Below are 16192 nucleotides of genomic sequence, written 5' to 3'. Positions count from 1 at the left end.
CTTAATGGGCTTGTAGGATGGTATTTGAGGCTAGCTCGTTGTCTTGTTCTACGATTGTGCCATGTGGACATTTATAAGAACTTTTAATTATGACGGATCACTTTGGATCCTTTTATCGTACGATCGTTCAGAACTTGCAAAATTTATTATTATCATTTACGTTATTTACCAAATATTTACTAAAATAATTGCTAGTTGAATCTTGAGTTAAATGGTTCTTCTAAACCATCTTTTCTTTTATAGGAATTTTGAGACTAATGAAGGTGAAAACAAATTTATATTCCAACAAAACTAGATATTTCATAGAATTAAGTGATAGATCATACTCCAACAAATTCTTCGTTAGCCTCACCGAGTAGCAGTTTAAATTCAACAAATGATTCCTCAAATGAAACCTCTTTAGAAAAATTCAAATCACTAATAGAAATTTATAATTAAATATTTTTTTATTTATTTCAAATCAAGAAGCAATTGAAAAAGAGGAATGATGAAAAATAATAAAGTAAAAAATCAAGTAAATTGAAAGAATAAAACATATGAGCTAACGGATCTACCGAAAGAAAAAAATTATTAAATTAAAATAAATATTAAAAATAAAATATAATGTAGATGAAAGTATTTAAAAATATAAGACTTAGCTTGTAGCAAAAGGATATTTGTAGTAATAATATATTAATTTTGATGATTTTTTTTTTCAGTTATTAGATTCAAAACGATGAGAACTTTTTTGGCTTTAGCTACTCACTTAAGTTGATCTATTTATCAATTTGATATAAAATATATATTTTTAAATGAAGATTTATAAGAATAGATTTTATTACTCAATCCAAAAGTTTTTTAGTTAAATAACATGAAGAAAAATTGTATAAGCTGAAGAAGACTCTAAACAAGCTTTAAGGGCATGGTACACCAAAATTGATTATTAATTTCAATAAAAATAGATTTAAAATGAGTAATAATGAATATATTATTTTTTTTAAAGAAAGAAGGTAAATATAATATTCTTATATTTACCCTTATGTTAATGATATTATATATATGGGTTCATCTAACTCTCTATTGTAGAATTGAAAAAATACAGAATGAATAAGTTTGAAACGTCATATCTCTAGGTCTACTGCACTATTTTCTTGGGTGGAAGATTAAGTATGGATTAGATGAAAATTTTATTTTACAAAAAAAGTATACAATTGATATACTCAAAAAGTCTAACATGATTAATTACAAAGTTGTATCAACACATTGGAGATTTAGTTTATCTAACTTATACTCAACTAGATATTACTTTCTCTATTAGTGCAATATCCAAGTTTATCTATAATCCAAGTAAACATATCCTGGAGTTATTAAAAGAATTTTACATTATATTATCAAAATTACAAGGAATGGCATTTGATATTCTCATAATTTTATATGTAAATTATTTAGTTTCACTAATAGTGGTTAAAAAAGAGTTTTAGATGATAGAAAGAATACATCAAGATCTATATCTTCGAGTTCAAAGAAATAAGCAATAATTGTATTATCAATATTAAAAATAGATTATATAGCTATAATATCGATAGCTTTTCAAATAATATGACTTAAAAGACTTCTTTAATAATGTTTAAGAACATAAAGAAATAACTGAAATATTTTGTAATAACAAAGTAACAATTGTAATGATGAAAATTTTAATATTTAATCAAATAATAAAGAATATAATGATATGTTGTCATTTTATCCGGGAGCCATAATAATAAAGTATTGTAACATAGACGAATAAGTTATAGATATTCTCAGTAATTCACTTTAAATCGAGGGAGTATAGTTATCTTAGATAGTTATCATACTTTAGATAGTTCTAATCATGTTCTAAATAGTTATAACTATGTGACCCCTAATTTAAGAAGTTATTATCATGGATTAGTTCCTAAACTTAATCGTGGATAACATGATAATATGAGATAGTTATTATTAGGTCGACCATAATTCATGAAGCAAAAATATATATACTTAGTAATATTTTACAAATATATTTAGTCTTATCTTTTATTTAATATTATTTTAATTTTTATGGTTGAAAATATTTTTTAATTATATCATAGTATGTTATTTTTATCATTATGTTGCTCTTCCTCCATCCCAACCCACACGTTGACGAAGGAGGACTAAGTTGCATATCTATAGGTTAACTTGGACAGCATGAAGACGTAGTGTGTAACACCCCTGATTAGTCCCACATTGAAAGTAGGTAATGTTAAGATTGACTTATAAGGGTCTGATGAGTGTAGGTATCAGAGCCGACCTAATATGATTAGTCCTGCAACGAAAATAGGTAAGATTCACCGCTTCTCTGAGTAATACTCAGGCCAATGGGTCATGACATTTGGTATTAGAACCGACCTAATGTCGCTTCTCTGAGTAATACTCAGGCCAACGAATGAAATCAAGCTCGGATATGTGGTTTCCTGTCGCATTAGAACATCCTTTCCATTCCCAGAATAAAGTTGTAGCATCTTATCTTGTAATTAACATATAGTGGGATATGATTTAATGGAGGGATCTTCGAGAGACATTTGGGCGCAAACAGATCGAATATAATCTTTCTATAGATGTTCGGAAATGGGTATCAGATTCTCGAAATGGGGATTAGACTCCAAATGGATTATTAATATAAGTCAAGCAAAGATACAGGAAAAATAATAAATAATAATAATAATACTAAAAAGCAAGTAAAATTGTGAAGATCTTAAATCGATTCATCAATAAATCAAATCGATCTTAATTTAAAAGTATAAATATGATCGTGGTCATCACCTTGAGTCCATAACCGGTTCAAATCGGTCCGAAAGCCCTAATGGCACAGTATAAATATGCTCTTTCTTCACCTTAATCCTTGTTTATATAACTATGAAGACTTTACATTTAATCAATGCTAGACAAGGAACTTTTTGAGAATATATAGGGTCACATTTTGATTAGAAACTTTTTGAGAATGTTAGCACAATTAAACTTTTTTTAATTATTTAAAAATAAAAATAGATTAGTCGAATTGGATTAAACGGTCTTGAACTGATTCGATTAGGTTGGTCCAAACTAGTTTGGATTAGAACTATTTAAATTATTTAAAAATAACCATCTATTCATAATCGAACCATTTTTTCGATTCAATGTGATCCTTAATGCTTCGGTTTAAATCGATGTGAACCGAACCCGACCCAGCGAATGAATCAAAAATGACTTGATTAGGGCTGAACCGAATCCAATTTAATTGCAAGCGCTTGTGGCCACAACCGTGAGCACAAGGCGCTTTAAATCCTCCTACATGGATGGTGGTTAAATGATGTGATACTACTGACGTATAACCATCACATGATCAGACAAACGCATGACATGCTTTGCATCAAAGACTCCACGAAACAATACACCATACCTCAGATTCGATGATTAAACAGAAAACCAACGTCTGAGAAGTCGATCAAAGATTACATCGTGCTTGCAGGCATTGCAAGAATCCCCTGACGACAGATGATGATAGTACAAACCGTTGCTAAGAACAATACTTGATTCTGGCAGCAAACTTACAAAGCAGAGGGTGATTATTGGCTTATTGGCCAAGATTAACATCAAGGGTGGGATTCGGATTGAGCTGCATGTCTGCATATTTTGGTGTTGAGGAAATCTAAACTCTTGATCAGGATCGGTTAATGGACCAATACCAAATATAAAACAGACATTTGGGTCTTCTAAAAGCTAAACATCATGTCCATAACTTTGGACAGGGCAGACTTTGTAGGTGAGGCAATGGCTTTTGTAGAGCCTTGGCCAGTTTCACTGGTTGCAATGTTGCTGCTATGCTGCTGTTTATGGTGAGTCCAGGTAGATGGTGCCACCGGGCTCCGACCGGCAGAGCTCCCTGCTACTGATCCCAAGGGCATGGGAACCATGAAGCCCCTGTTATGGTTGCTTTCAAGATGCTCATTTAGATACTGCTTCTGCTGAGGATCGATAGGCTTCACCCCAATGATGAGAACACTGTTTAACTGCATGCCATGCTTTGCGAGGGCCTTCCGGGCATCGTATCGGCTCTGCATAGAATCGGAAAGAAGTGGAAATTCCATACTGAATCAGAAGATCCCAGCAAGCGAGACTCAGACTAAATGTAAGGGAGTATTAAAATATCACCAGAATTTTATATTATTCGTCTTCCAGGAAGTTTCATCATAATAAGAACACAATAATAAATCAATATCAAGGATAATAATCTCAGTACAATCAACAATTGGAGACTACAGATTTTTAAAATATTTGTACATAAACCGACACTTTTGTATAAACTGGTTCTACACTCAAAAGTTTCACCAATAGTTGTAGCAGTATTTAGCAAAAGAGAACATGAAGTAAAAGGTGGAGAAAATGATTAAAATGTATGGCTAACAAACAACTGACTTCGAGTTTCCGTGCAGGCCTCTTTCAAAAATCATTTTACTTGGAACAGTGGGCAGAAGAAGTTTGCTTCTAATAGGACAAAAGGAAAAGACGACCAGAAGAAGAGCAAATCAAGCATAAACAGTAGATGAATCCGAACCAAATTAATAGGTACACCTCGATAAAACTAGTGTAGGAGATTAACATTTGGACATATGATAGAAATCAAGCAAATGTCTTTGTTACGCAACCAATAGTCACAAGTCAAAATCCCTAATTCGCACTCTCATTTTCACACAATGGTAAAATCTTATGTAAGTTACAGATTCATGAATATAACGTGTGAAATAAAGCATACCGTGTCTTTAATTGCTTGTTATTTAGGTATTTGACATGCTAATTAGTAATGGTTACAGAAAATCTGTCTGATGGTTGCCTAGAGCATTATGCATCACCAATAGCCTATGAGTTAGGTTGCCTAAAGCATATTGACATTATGCATAAGATTGAAACAGTATAAACGTTGAAGTATTTGACTAAATGACTTAAGAAAACAAGAGGTACCTGGTACAAAATATGCACCCAGTTAGCATCTCTTGGACCAAGGACGTGTTTCAGTATTACTCCAAATTTCTCAAATTCTTGCAGTACCAAGTTTGTATCACCAATGGAAAATCTGAAAGGTAACAAAGATATGAATAGCTGAAGTGCTATGAAAAGGTATACCAACAGCAAAATTTGTGGGTTTTTTTATTGTATCACAATTAACCACCATCTGAGAAATTACACAGAGAAGTCATGTGCAAAAGATGCAAGTCTTCTTAAATTATTGTGACGTCAAAATTATGTCATTATGGGCAAAGCAACATGTGTGACCACAACTGATAGTGCCAAGTAATTGTCTCCAGCAACATCAAGGGTACACAAGGACAAAATTTTGCAAAGCCAAAAATCATGGCATGTCTGTGCAAGTCACCTGTAAGGTGCTGAAGGGTACCACCCACAGCTAAATGATGACAATATATGGATGATAACAAGCAAATGCAATTTTTTCATCCATTAATTAGTGCATTTTCATGCCTGAAACGGTACATACACCAACAGGCCTTCATGCTGGAAAACCACAAGACATGTAACATGCCCCTTGCAATAGGCTTGGTATTGTGCAGTAATTTAGGTAGATTTAATTCTATAATAGAGACGTAATAAGACAAATTTTAACAAAAAAACTCGCAAACAAACAAAAGAGTTATAGAGAAGAGAATACAACAGAAACATAAATGATATGAGAAAATGTTTCTGCAGCATAATACTAGGACCACTAATGTATGCCATAATCTCACATCAAATAATTAGACATATGAACTCTAGTATCAACAACAACAATAAAGCCGTAAGTCCCAACTATTTGAAATATGAACTATAGTATCAAACAACCAAAATTGTAACATTGCTAGATTGTCATAACCATAAAGGGTTTGGAAGGAAGATGTAGAGAGGCAGAAGAACTAGACACACATATGAGCACACAGACAAAATGCCAAAAATATATTTGATTTAACTAAAATACAAATGAAGTTCTTATTTTAACGGGTTTGAACACGAACACTTTAACAAACAAATATGCATGATGAATATAGGGAAAGAAACACTTTAAAGAACAATATTGTAAGTTTACTCATGATAAAATGTTACATGGAAGAAACCACAGCTGAGGGGGCAAACTCATTTCTCAATCTATACATGGCACTAGCAGCAAGCTAAAAACAATGACAAGAAAATCTTTAACCTACTTTGGAATAAGACCAACCGAATGATGCAACAATCACACCTTTCTTTAGTAAGTTTGAGCAGAAAGCTTTGCAGAATGAGAAAGCTAAAAGAAAAGGACAAGGCTCATGAACAATATGCCCTAGTTACTAGTTCAAATTAGCAATAAAAGAGAAGCAATCAAAAACATCCCCTGTTACAACAAGAAACAACCTTGAGGGATGCAAATTTTTATGATAGAAGTATTTTGAATTCGCAGGTAGCATGAGTAAATATGTAATGTACATCGTAGTCCAAGGAAAATTAATCAACAACACGATACGATACTTTGATTGACTAGTCCATGATCTCAGCAATTATACTTGTTTCAGCTTATCAAAAATGTTCAAGAACAGTTCTGACCACAAAAATAAAATCTTTAAATTAATATGTGGCTTAGTTCGTTCTTCCCCGATCTATAAAATTCCAACTAATAAGAGATCACGTCAACCCTAAATGAAGAAAATAGCGTTGCGTTTGACAAAATAGATGAGAAGTATGTCGATGAGACATACCCGTACACGGTAACCCACTGCTCTTCATCGAGCGCTCCCGCCAAGGGCAAGCTATTCCGCCGGACTTCTGGCCTAGCCACTTCCCTCGGCGGCGGAAGAGTGATCAACGCCCCCGGCTGGACGATCCCGTCGACCGGCGAACTCTTCCCCTTCCCCGTACGATCTCCGGTGCCGCCGCTTTTGCCCGGGGACACCCAACCCGAGTCCCCACCGCTCGGAAACCGGAGGACCCGAAACCCCTCGTCGGGGGCGCCGGAGCCACTGGGCTCCGCGGTGACCTTGAAAGGGGATGAGAACGAGGCGGGCCCATAAAGGGCGTGCGGAGGGGTTCGGGACACGGGAGAGGGCGGCGTCAGGTCAGCGGCGAGGGCAGGCTCGGGGGAGAAGTCGACGCGGTCGCCGAGGGTGAATACGGGCGGCGGGGGCGGGTCAGCGGAGGCGAAGTTGTCGCGCCAGAGTGCGGAGACGGCCGCTGCCTGGCCGGGAGTGGCGAAGCGTCCGGCGCCACCACCGCCGCCGCGGCGGCCAGAGACGGGGTTTGCGAGGTCTCGGAGGAAGGGGGATTGCCTGTCGGCTCTCGAGCTTCTTGTTGTTGCCGGATTCATCGTAACGGAGCACTTGTTCTTTCAGCCGGATCGACGGCTGTTTAAAAGGTGCGTCGCAGAAAAGCTTAATACGGCGGACAAACCCTTAGGGTTCTTTTTTCCCTCTTATATATATATATATATATATATATATATATATATATATATATATATTATAAATTATTTTTATATTTAACCAACGATTATTTTATTAATATTTTTTTTTAAAAAAAGTAATAAAATATATATTTACTTTATTTTTTAAAATTGGAATGATTAACATGACACGTATGAATCAAAAAATAGATCATGACCTTAGTTTAGTATAGATAAACCTTTTCTTAAAACAGGTTGGATGTATCCTATCTAAAAAATGCGGCCCACTATTACCCAAGCACAATAATTAGAAGTAGATATTTGTTTCTTTTTCTACAAATAGATAGTGAAGATGAGATTCGATCCATGGTTTTAATATCCAATAGCGTAAGTCAAAAGTCTTACTAGTTTGGCAAACCAACGGTAAAAGGGTTTAAGCATAATTCGATTGATAGAAGATTTAGTAAAACAAAAAACAAATAGGTTGGAGTAACTAATAATACATGCGCCATTAATTTGTATAAAGTTTATGATACGATTTACTATCTGTTTAACATTTTATCTTGATATGTGAGACTAAATTTTATAAGGCTAATAATAGCATAACACCAATGAGAATGTTAACTTACCACACAAAGTCGATCACATGACACTAATGCAAATCTCAATTCTATATCGCTCGAGCTCAACATATGATTTTGCAGTTGTCAATGGTCGGAACAAATTTTTGATATTTACAATAATCTCAAACAAATGAACTATAAATCATTAAAATACTCTATCATTTGAGCTAAATCCTTAAATATCTCGACAACTCAATATTATTTGAATCCGAAAGTAAACTTTAATCACATCAACATATTAGTCATAATATATCATAAGAATGTCATAGGCGATAAAAAAATTGATATTTATTGAAAACTAGAAATATTAATGATCGTACGAATACGAAGATAGCTAATAAACACATATCATGAACAATTAGATCAAACAACTTACATCGACTTAGGCTATTTCCTCGTAATAACCAGGACAATTGGACTCAATTTCCACCCAATCAGCACTAACCATAAGTAAAGTCCACATGATCGAATTCTAGCCCAAGATCTTACTCATATTTCTCTAGCAAAATAGATTCTATTAAAATAGAGCAAAAGTACCGAACTTGATACGTGGATGTCTACTTGATAGATAATGATAATAATTAGTATACAAAATCCATCATGTCAATCTTAATCATAATGAAAAATATTCATAAATTAGGATTGCTAAATATAAATAAAGATGTGTTCATGGGGCTCTCTCTCTCTCTCTCTCTCTCTCTCCTTCATTTTACGTTGAATGTTTGTTAACTTAGGAATTGGATGATATATATTCAATTTGAATAACCCAAAATCTTAAATCAAAAAATTATGTGTTACAATAGAAAACACATAAGCAATCTGTTTCAGAATTATGGATCGTCAAAACTGCACATGCGTGTGCATATATATATATATAACCTTTTCCATAGCATAAGAAAATATACGTGATATACGTGGGAGTGCTATGTGGACTTTGGATGATATATGTCAAATATATAAATTTTTAGAGATAAATTGATGTGACATATTGCATCAATAGAAGTTTGACATATATTTGAAATCCTTTTGGGATTATTTGAATATAGACTCTTGAAAGAGCTTACTCAATAAGATTATTATGATGCTTAGGTTAATAAAAAATTCAAATGATCGGTAAAATAGTTGAAGTCAAAAAAATAGCATGCCTCTCTTAGTAGTGAGATTTTTCTTGATATGTTCTCCTTATTTATACAAGTTACGATGAAAGATTTTTCTCAGCAACAAGATTTTTTCAGAGAGAAATCTTATCTATTATCATGCTCCCGAAAGATAATGCTCCTATCAAGGATGTCAATCTTGGACTGATACAATGTAAATAGTTTACGAGCGAGAGACTTCGTGAATGAGTTTGCTAATTGATGAGCCTTATGTACATGAGAAACACGTAGTTGATATCGAACAACTTGATCTCGCATGAAGTGGAACATCGAATTAGCGCACAAATAAGTAACTCCAACATTATCTCAATATATTGTAGAAATATGAGTGGAATTAATATCGAGTTCGTTGAGTAGATTTATGATCCAATTGAGTTCTATAGCGGCGATAGCACGGTATTCAACTTTAGTTGTAGACCGTGCGATTGTCTTTTACTTCTTCGAACTTCGATTTATTGGATTAGCTCCAAAGAAAATAATATACTCCGATGTGGATGTTCTATTATCGAAGTTTCCTACCTAATCAGCATCGACAAAGGCATAGAGATGAAGTGGAGAGTGTTTAAAGAGAAAGAGACTATGATTGAGGGTCCTCTTATCGTATGATTCGTTTAACTCCACACCAATGCATACTAGATGGTCGCTGCATAAATTGTAATAATTTATTGATTGCAAATGTGATGTCTGGACGGGTGAGAGCTAAGTACTGTAAAGAGTCAACTACTTGTCGATATTGAGTGGGTTTCATAGTAAGACTTCCATCATATAATTTGAGTGATTCACTAGTAGTGAGGAGAGTTGTAACCTTATTTGTATCATACATGTTTGTCTTTGATAATAAATCTTGAATATACTATTTTTGTGATAGGAAGAGATCTAGAAATGTTTATATTACTTCTATGCCCAGAAAGTAGTTTAAAGTACTAGACCTTTAAGAGATAATCAATCTACCAATCGTTTGATAAATGTCTGGATCTCTATAGGATTATTGTCTGTAACAATAATGTCATCCACATACACCAGAATATATATTGTGCCTCTATATTGTTGTCGTAGAAATAATGAGATATCTGAGATCTACGTCTTAGGAGGCATCCGAGGACACCAACAAATTCGACAATGACTTTCGTGGCTGATAAGAGGGTCGTCGACCGACTATGACACTAATCGGTGGTGCCAGTGAGTGAGACGATGAGTCTGAGATCGTACGAGAACTTGATAGAGCGAAATAGAATGGTTACAATGACAGCAACAACGGAGAGTCACGGTAGAGGAAGGTCTGCAACTAAAGAGGAAATGAACAATGTCACGGATGGAGGAGAAGCAGAATTTCTAACTCAAGAATTGCTATGATACAAAGAAGATAAAAGATAGAAATTAAAGATAGAAGAAGCTATTTTTCTCATTGATATGTTCTCTCAATAAAATCTTATCTGCTATCAGTTTTATAATATATTGGGTTGATAAGTTAAGGCTAAGTAAATATTAAAAATTATAATATAAGTTATCCGAATAATAATGAGTCATACGATCGTGTGTATCGAACCATTAAGGTTAGAGTTACACGATAACAGTTTACACTAAATCGAATGCCAAGTCAATACTGGTGATTAGTTGTTATCCTAGCAGTATTTTATTTCTTGAACTTTTTCTCTAATCGATTCAAAGTAACGTCATGCACTCGTTCGGTTCTTCGTGATATGATTCTTTCCTATATTCCCGAAATCAAATGGAAAGTTTTTATATTAACAAAAGAATATTGAATTTCGAATAAATTCTCCATATACATCCACCACTTAGATTTGTGGCAACCATTTAATGAACCGAGAGCGAATATTTTTCCTCCAATATATAATACCGTGCTCCGTTGTAGAGAGGAGTGGACTAATCTATTTGATTTGCGCACACGAGGAAGTTGACCTTCCTTCCTTCCTCCCCTCTTTTCTTCTTCCTCGTGCTACAATTCTCGAAACGATCGGGAAGGTCGATGGCGGCCGAGAGAAGCTTGCAAGGTGACGCAGTCCATCTCATCGGAATAAATAGTATTGGCAGATTGAGGGGCCCGTTGACCTCGGAGGTACACCTCCATTGTTCTTTGACTGTCGCCGGGCGCGGAACGTGTCACGCAGCGGCAACGCCGACGGTCGCGTTCGTCCGACAACCATCCCGCCGGATCGAGCGAAGGATTTGGGAAGCGGCTCTCTGTCGGTCAGCTTTCCGTCGCTGGATTCGCCACGCACCACGTTTAGGCGCACGTTCTGCAATCCAAGCCATCCGATAGTGTCAACTTGGGATCTCGCCAGGACACAGCACACCGATCGTGACAACGCAATGTCCCGTTCATGAGGCGATCACCCGAGTAACTTGTTCTGATCATGACCGTGACGACGATTCGTCTTGGAATCGCATTCGCATGACTCTTCGTTGCTTCTGTGTCTTATGTTCCCAAATCCGACTCATGCAACCCAGCAATCGATGCGTGGATTCTCAACTCCACAATAAATTCAACGGGACAGGAAAACAGTGCTTCCCAGCATGCGAAAAAGGGCTCGAGACAGAAGACTCGAACGAACACTTTTGGGAGTCGGTCGGTGCAAAGCAATCCTGCCACCATTCGTCGTGCCGTCGGCCATCGCACATCGACGTCAAATCTGGAAAAGTCGGCTGCCCGTTTGGCTACAAGATCTGATCAATTCGGACGTGCCGAGAGCGATAGATAGATTTCCACGTGCCTTTTCACTGCGTGAAGGAGGCCACTCGTCTTCGTTCCTGTCGGCACGCACCTCAGATTGTCCACAATGATTGGGGGTAAAATCTTGGAGATCAAAGTGGGGTCCGGAATTATCTTCATGAAGAACATGGTTTGGAAGCTTATGGGTGTGGAAATATTGAATGCCAAGGTGGTCAGTCTTTTAAGTTCCACCAACCACGTCGACCGATCGCATACGTAGACAGTATCGCTTTGAACGCGTTTGCGCTGGAAAGATCGCGCACGGGGTAGAACAAAGCATCGGCATCGGGATCTTCTCCGACTTGCATCTTATTCGAACCACACAACACCTCCATCTAATCCGTCCGTCATATCCATCATCGTATCGCGGCCGTCGAGCTTGTCGGCGGCACGACCTCCTCGAACATTTCGCGGCGAGACTGTGCCTTGCATAATTACTCTCGTACATATGACACCTGTCCTATAATTGTTGTCATGAAAAGAGAGAGCAACGTTGTTATCATCCTCTTATTGCACTCTTTATCAGTTACATACAAATTATAATTATATTATACAGATGGTCATGATGGTGCCGTAACACATTCGTCAACGGATCATTTATGTTTATTTTATAAGATTATTTGATATTATATTTTTTAAGTATTTTTGTTAGATTTATGCCTTACGTCCTATTTAAGTGCATGTCTACGTGAGAGAATAAATTATTGTGAGGAAAAAGAAATGAAATAAAGAGGAGCGATGAACACTCGCTGTTGTTGAAGCCGACTGGTTTGCCAACACGCAGCGTGCGTGAGAGAAGGAGGGGCTGTGGCTTTCCTTCGCCTCCAGATTGTAGCCATCCTCGACACCTCTTTGATGTAATACGTCGAACAACTCGCGGGAGTGCGGCCACGAAACGTGACCCAACACCGCCTTTAAGCCGCACGATCTGACACCAATGCCCCTTTCATCTAAATTCCCTCGAAACAGGGGACGAACCCAACGCGGAAAGCCGCTGAGTACACGGTGGAGGAACAACACATGAATCCGAAGATACTTGTTTGTTTTTCCTGGATTTTGGTTTGCTAGTTAGATTCAACTTCGATCTGGCAGAAAGATTTGATTCCGGCAATAGAATCTCGAAGATGATTCTCTAAATGGTAAAACAGAGCAGCCATTTTGCTTGCGTGTCGTCACGGAGCTGCTGTTGCAACTTGGTATTTTATTCTTCACTAAATCAGGCAAGTTGGATCTCGTGATGTCTTAATCTTTGAACAAACACTGCAAAACCGCGCTTGAATTGCTGGCGGCTCAGCGAATGATGGTGGTATGTGTGAGAAAGAAAGAATATGAAAAGGCAGAGCATCGTTGTCTGTTTAGGTGTAGGAGATGCCAATTGGCATGTAATTGTCATCGGGTGAAAGGAACCACTTAGCTTGGTAATATTATGTTCATAAGAGTGCAATCAAAATGCATCTTGAAACATTACTCTGTTTCGGATTAGTCTAAGCAGCAATCATTAAGCTTGGAGATTTTGGTTGCCAATTAATATTGTGGATTTCTTTTATGAGTACCTTTCTTTTGTAATTTTGTCTCTTTCATGAATAGCCACAATCCAACAATAATTGGATAGGAAAAATTAATAAGATTCTAAGCATTCATTGTATCTCTTTCATTGGCAGACAACCACAAAACAAAGGACAGCATTTTTGTTTTTCTACACTCGTTTTCAAGAGCACTGTACAGATCGATTTTACCCACAAAAAACTCAGGAAAACACACACAAGGAAGAGACAAGATTGACTGGAGAGAGAGAGAGAGAGAGAGGAAGGAAAGGAGGAAGAAAAGCTCTTCAGCCCAATACAAAATTAGAGGGCATTAGTGAGTAGAGAGAGAGAGAGGGAGTATGATTGAGGCTTAATAGTCCCAGAGAAGAGCTTCGAAGCTGGTGGGATCCAATGACGGCCACATCTGGTCGGGCTCGAGACACAACTCGGTCTCCACCCACGGGGCCCACGAGTAGGCCGCGTCGTGGAACACGAACTCGCCCCTTGAATGGGCTGAGTCGAGGAGGCACCCGTCAAGACGCGGTAGCTCCACTATCTCCCCGAGCTCGTCGGAAGTGTCCGGATCATCATCCTCGGGCGCCGCTGGAGTTGGGGCCGGGTCCATGGCGGCGGCCATGGCGGCGGCGGCCTGGACGTCGCGCGGGGAGAGAGTGGTTGGGCGGGGAAGGGAGGCGGCGAGCTCCGGGAAGTTGAGGACCGCGGCGGTTCCTTTGATGTTGAGAGCGGCCACGTCGTGCGCCCGCGCTGCCATCTCCGGCGTCGGGAACGTGCCCAGCCAGATGCGCGACTTCTTGCGCGGCTCCCGGATCTCCGACACCCACTTCCCCCAGCTCCGCATCCGGACGCCGCGGTACGCCGGTTGCTGACTCCCGTCCCGCGCCCGCTTCGTGCCCCCTCCGGTCTTCCTCGCCGCGGCAGAGGTGGCCGTCGTCTGGTTCAATGCATCCGTAGCCGGAAGCACCGGAGACGGGGACGAGGAGGTGGTGATGGAGGAAACGGAAGAAGACATCGAGTGGGCGCTGCTCTCCGGCTCAGAGCAGTTGCGTGCATCCGCCATTGATGCCCAAAAAACTGATCTTTTTGGCTGGGATCCGTATGCTATTATCCCTCACGGATACTGTTGGTGGCAAAAGGCAAACTTTTCGATGGCGTCCTCCCGTTGCCCCCGTGAAGCAGGTTACAGGAAGTTAATAATGGTGGAAGGTAGCGCGTGTGGAGGCAAAACAAATAGTTCCCTAATTTTGGATCAGAAAGGTAGGCTTTGAGACCTGCGTCTCTGTTTAATTAGGAAGACGCACAGCTTGCTCGCAAAGAAGAGAAACTGGCATTGATAATGGAGGCTGGAGTGCGCTGATGGTTATGTATAGCTTCTGGAACAGAGAGACAGACGTATGGCGATTATATTAGAAGGAGTAGCTGCAGGACTTCCTGTACGAGTACCTTGACCGAGAAGAAAATGAAGATTCAAGCTTTTCTTGGAGGCAAACAGAGCAACCGTCAATGAGGTTCTCCGATGCCTCAAGAAAGAAACAAGCCGCACGCTTCTACAACGGACTCAACACCAAGGAAGAGAGAGAGAGAGAGATGAGGAGGAGGAGAAGAAGAAGGCAGAGTTGGGAGGACGAGGTGCAGGGGAAGGAGGAGCTTTAGTAGAGGCGGGAGCGTGCGGTCTTAAAGCGACCCGCCACCAGCCTCGCTTTCCCTATCATTTCCTCAGGACGCTTGCGCCCACTTCCTTTCGGATCATGCTTAGTACAGCAAGAAGTGATCCCCTTGGTTTTATCTTTTTACTTTCTTCTTCCTCTCATCACTCTGTATTCCCGTTCTCTTCACCATTTACCACCCACAAAGAGCCATTCAATATTAGTCTCGTCACCCGATACCTATTATCAATCTTTTTTGTACAATTGAGATAGATTTTTCTTCCCCCCCGTAGACCTATTAAGAATTCAGACATGGTACATCTCTTCTTCAGATGACTTTGTATAGACTTGCACTCCACTGCTCTGACTCATCCTGTAGCACTATAGTTCATCTGACTGTATTGAGATTCATAGGTTTTTTGGTTTTGTTACGACGGAGGAAGCCACAGTTGTCCTCCTCAATCATCTTCATGGATGGTTGGTGATGTTGTCCATGGCCGAGAAGGGACCAAGAAAAGAAAGAGGCAACTACTGGGTCGAATCTGTACGGTGACGTTCTTATAGCTGAAGCCGCCTCCTACTTCCATGTTATGTTTCTTTCCTGTGCAGATGAAGATGGCTGCTTCTATCTTCTTCTTCTTCTTCTTCTTCTTCTTCTTTTCCTCTGATTTCTACATAATATCTCAATCATATACAACATTTTTCCAAGAACATTCGAAGGCAAATCAAAGATGGTGAATGAACTGTGGAGTCCTCTCTCAGCCATCTAACACAACCCTTCCGATATACTATTGCCAAGGCCGTGCTGTTAATTCGGATGCTATTTTGGTATCATAACGAAGAACGGAGATGTTGTGAAACAGATTGGTTTTATTGGTAAGGAAATGAGTATTTATATAAATTTTGATGGAGAGATTTTTCCCAAACATACACTCAAATCATAATCATGCACTTAAATTATATAATATTGAGTTTCTTTCAAACCCCGTAAGATTGAGTTTTTATCAATAATATTAATCTTGGATTGATGCAATTAAAATATCTTAAGATGAGAGGTTTTGTGAGGGAGACTACTAG

General features: G+C 38.5%; 2 protein-coding genes across 2 annotated transcripts; both read right to left on the bottom strand.

Moving 5' to 3' along the window:
• Positions 1-3393: 3393 nt before the first annotated feature.
• LOC135614865 (nuclear pore complex protein NUP35-like) lies at positions 3394-7422 on the bottom strand. The gene is made up of 3 exons (XM_065112686.1): positions 6735-7422; positions 4975-5086; positions 3394-4070 (listed from the first exon to the last, which is right to left on the bottom strand). Exons 1-3 carry the CDS (start codon positions 7337-7339, stop codon positions 3729-3731), a joined length of 1059 nt encoding a protein of 352 aa, XP_064968758.1. The 5' UTR covers positions 7340-7422; the 3' UTR covers positions 3394-3728.
• A 6125-nt stretch (positions 7423-13547) lies between these two features.
• LOC103987837 (ethylene-responsive transcription factor ERF039-like) lies at positions 13548-15105 on the bottom strand. Its single transcript, XM_009406258.3, has one exon. It carries the CDS (start codon positions 14527-14529, stop codon positions 13822-13824), a length of 708 nt encoding a protein of 235 aa, XP_009404533.2. The 5' UTR covers positions 14530-15105; the 3' UTR covers positions 13548-13821.
• Between the last annotated feature and the right edge of the window lie 1087 nt (positions 15106-16192).

Source organism: Musa acuminata, chromosome BXJ2-6 (assembly GCF_036884655.1).
Source record: "Musa acuminata AAA Group cultivar baxijiao chromosome BXJ2-6, Cavendish_Baxijiao_AAA, whole genome shotgun sequence".
NCBI classification, from domain to species: domain Eukaryota; kingdom Viridiplantae; phylum Streptophyta; class Magnoliopsida; order Zingiberales; family Musaceae; genus Musa; species Musa acuminata.
This window is presented reverse-complemented; position numbering and strand designations above follow the sequence as displayed.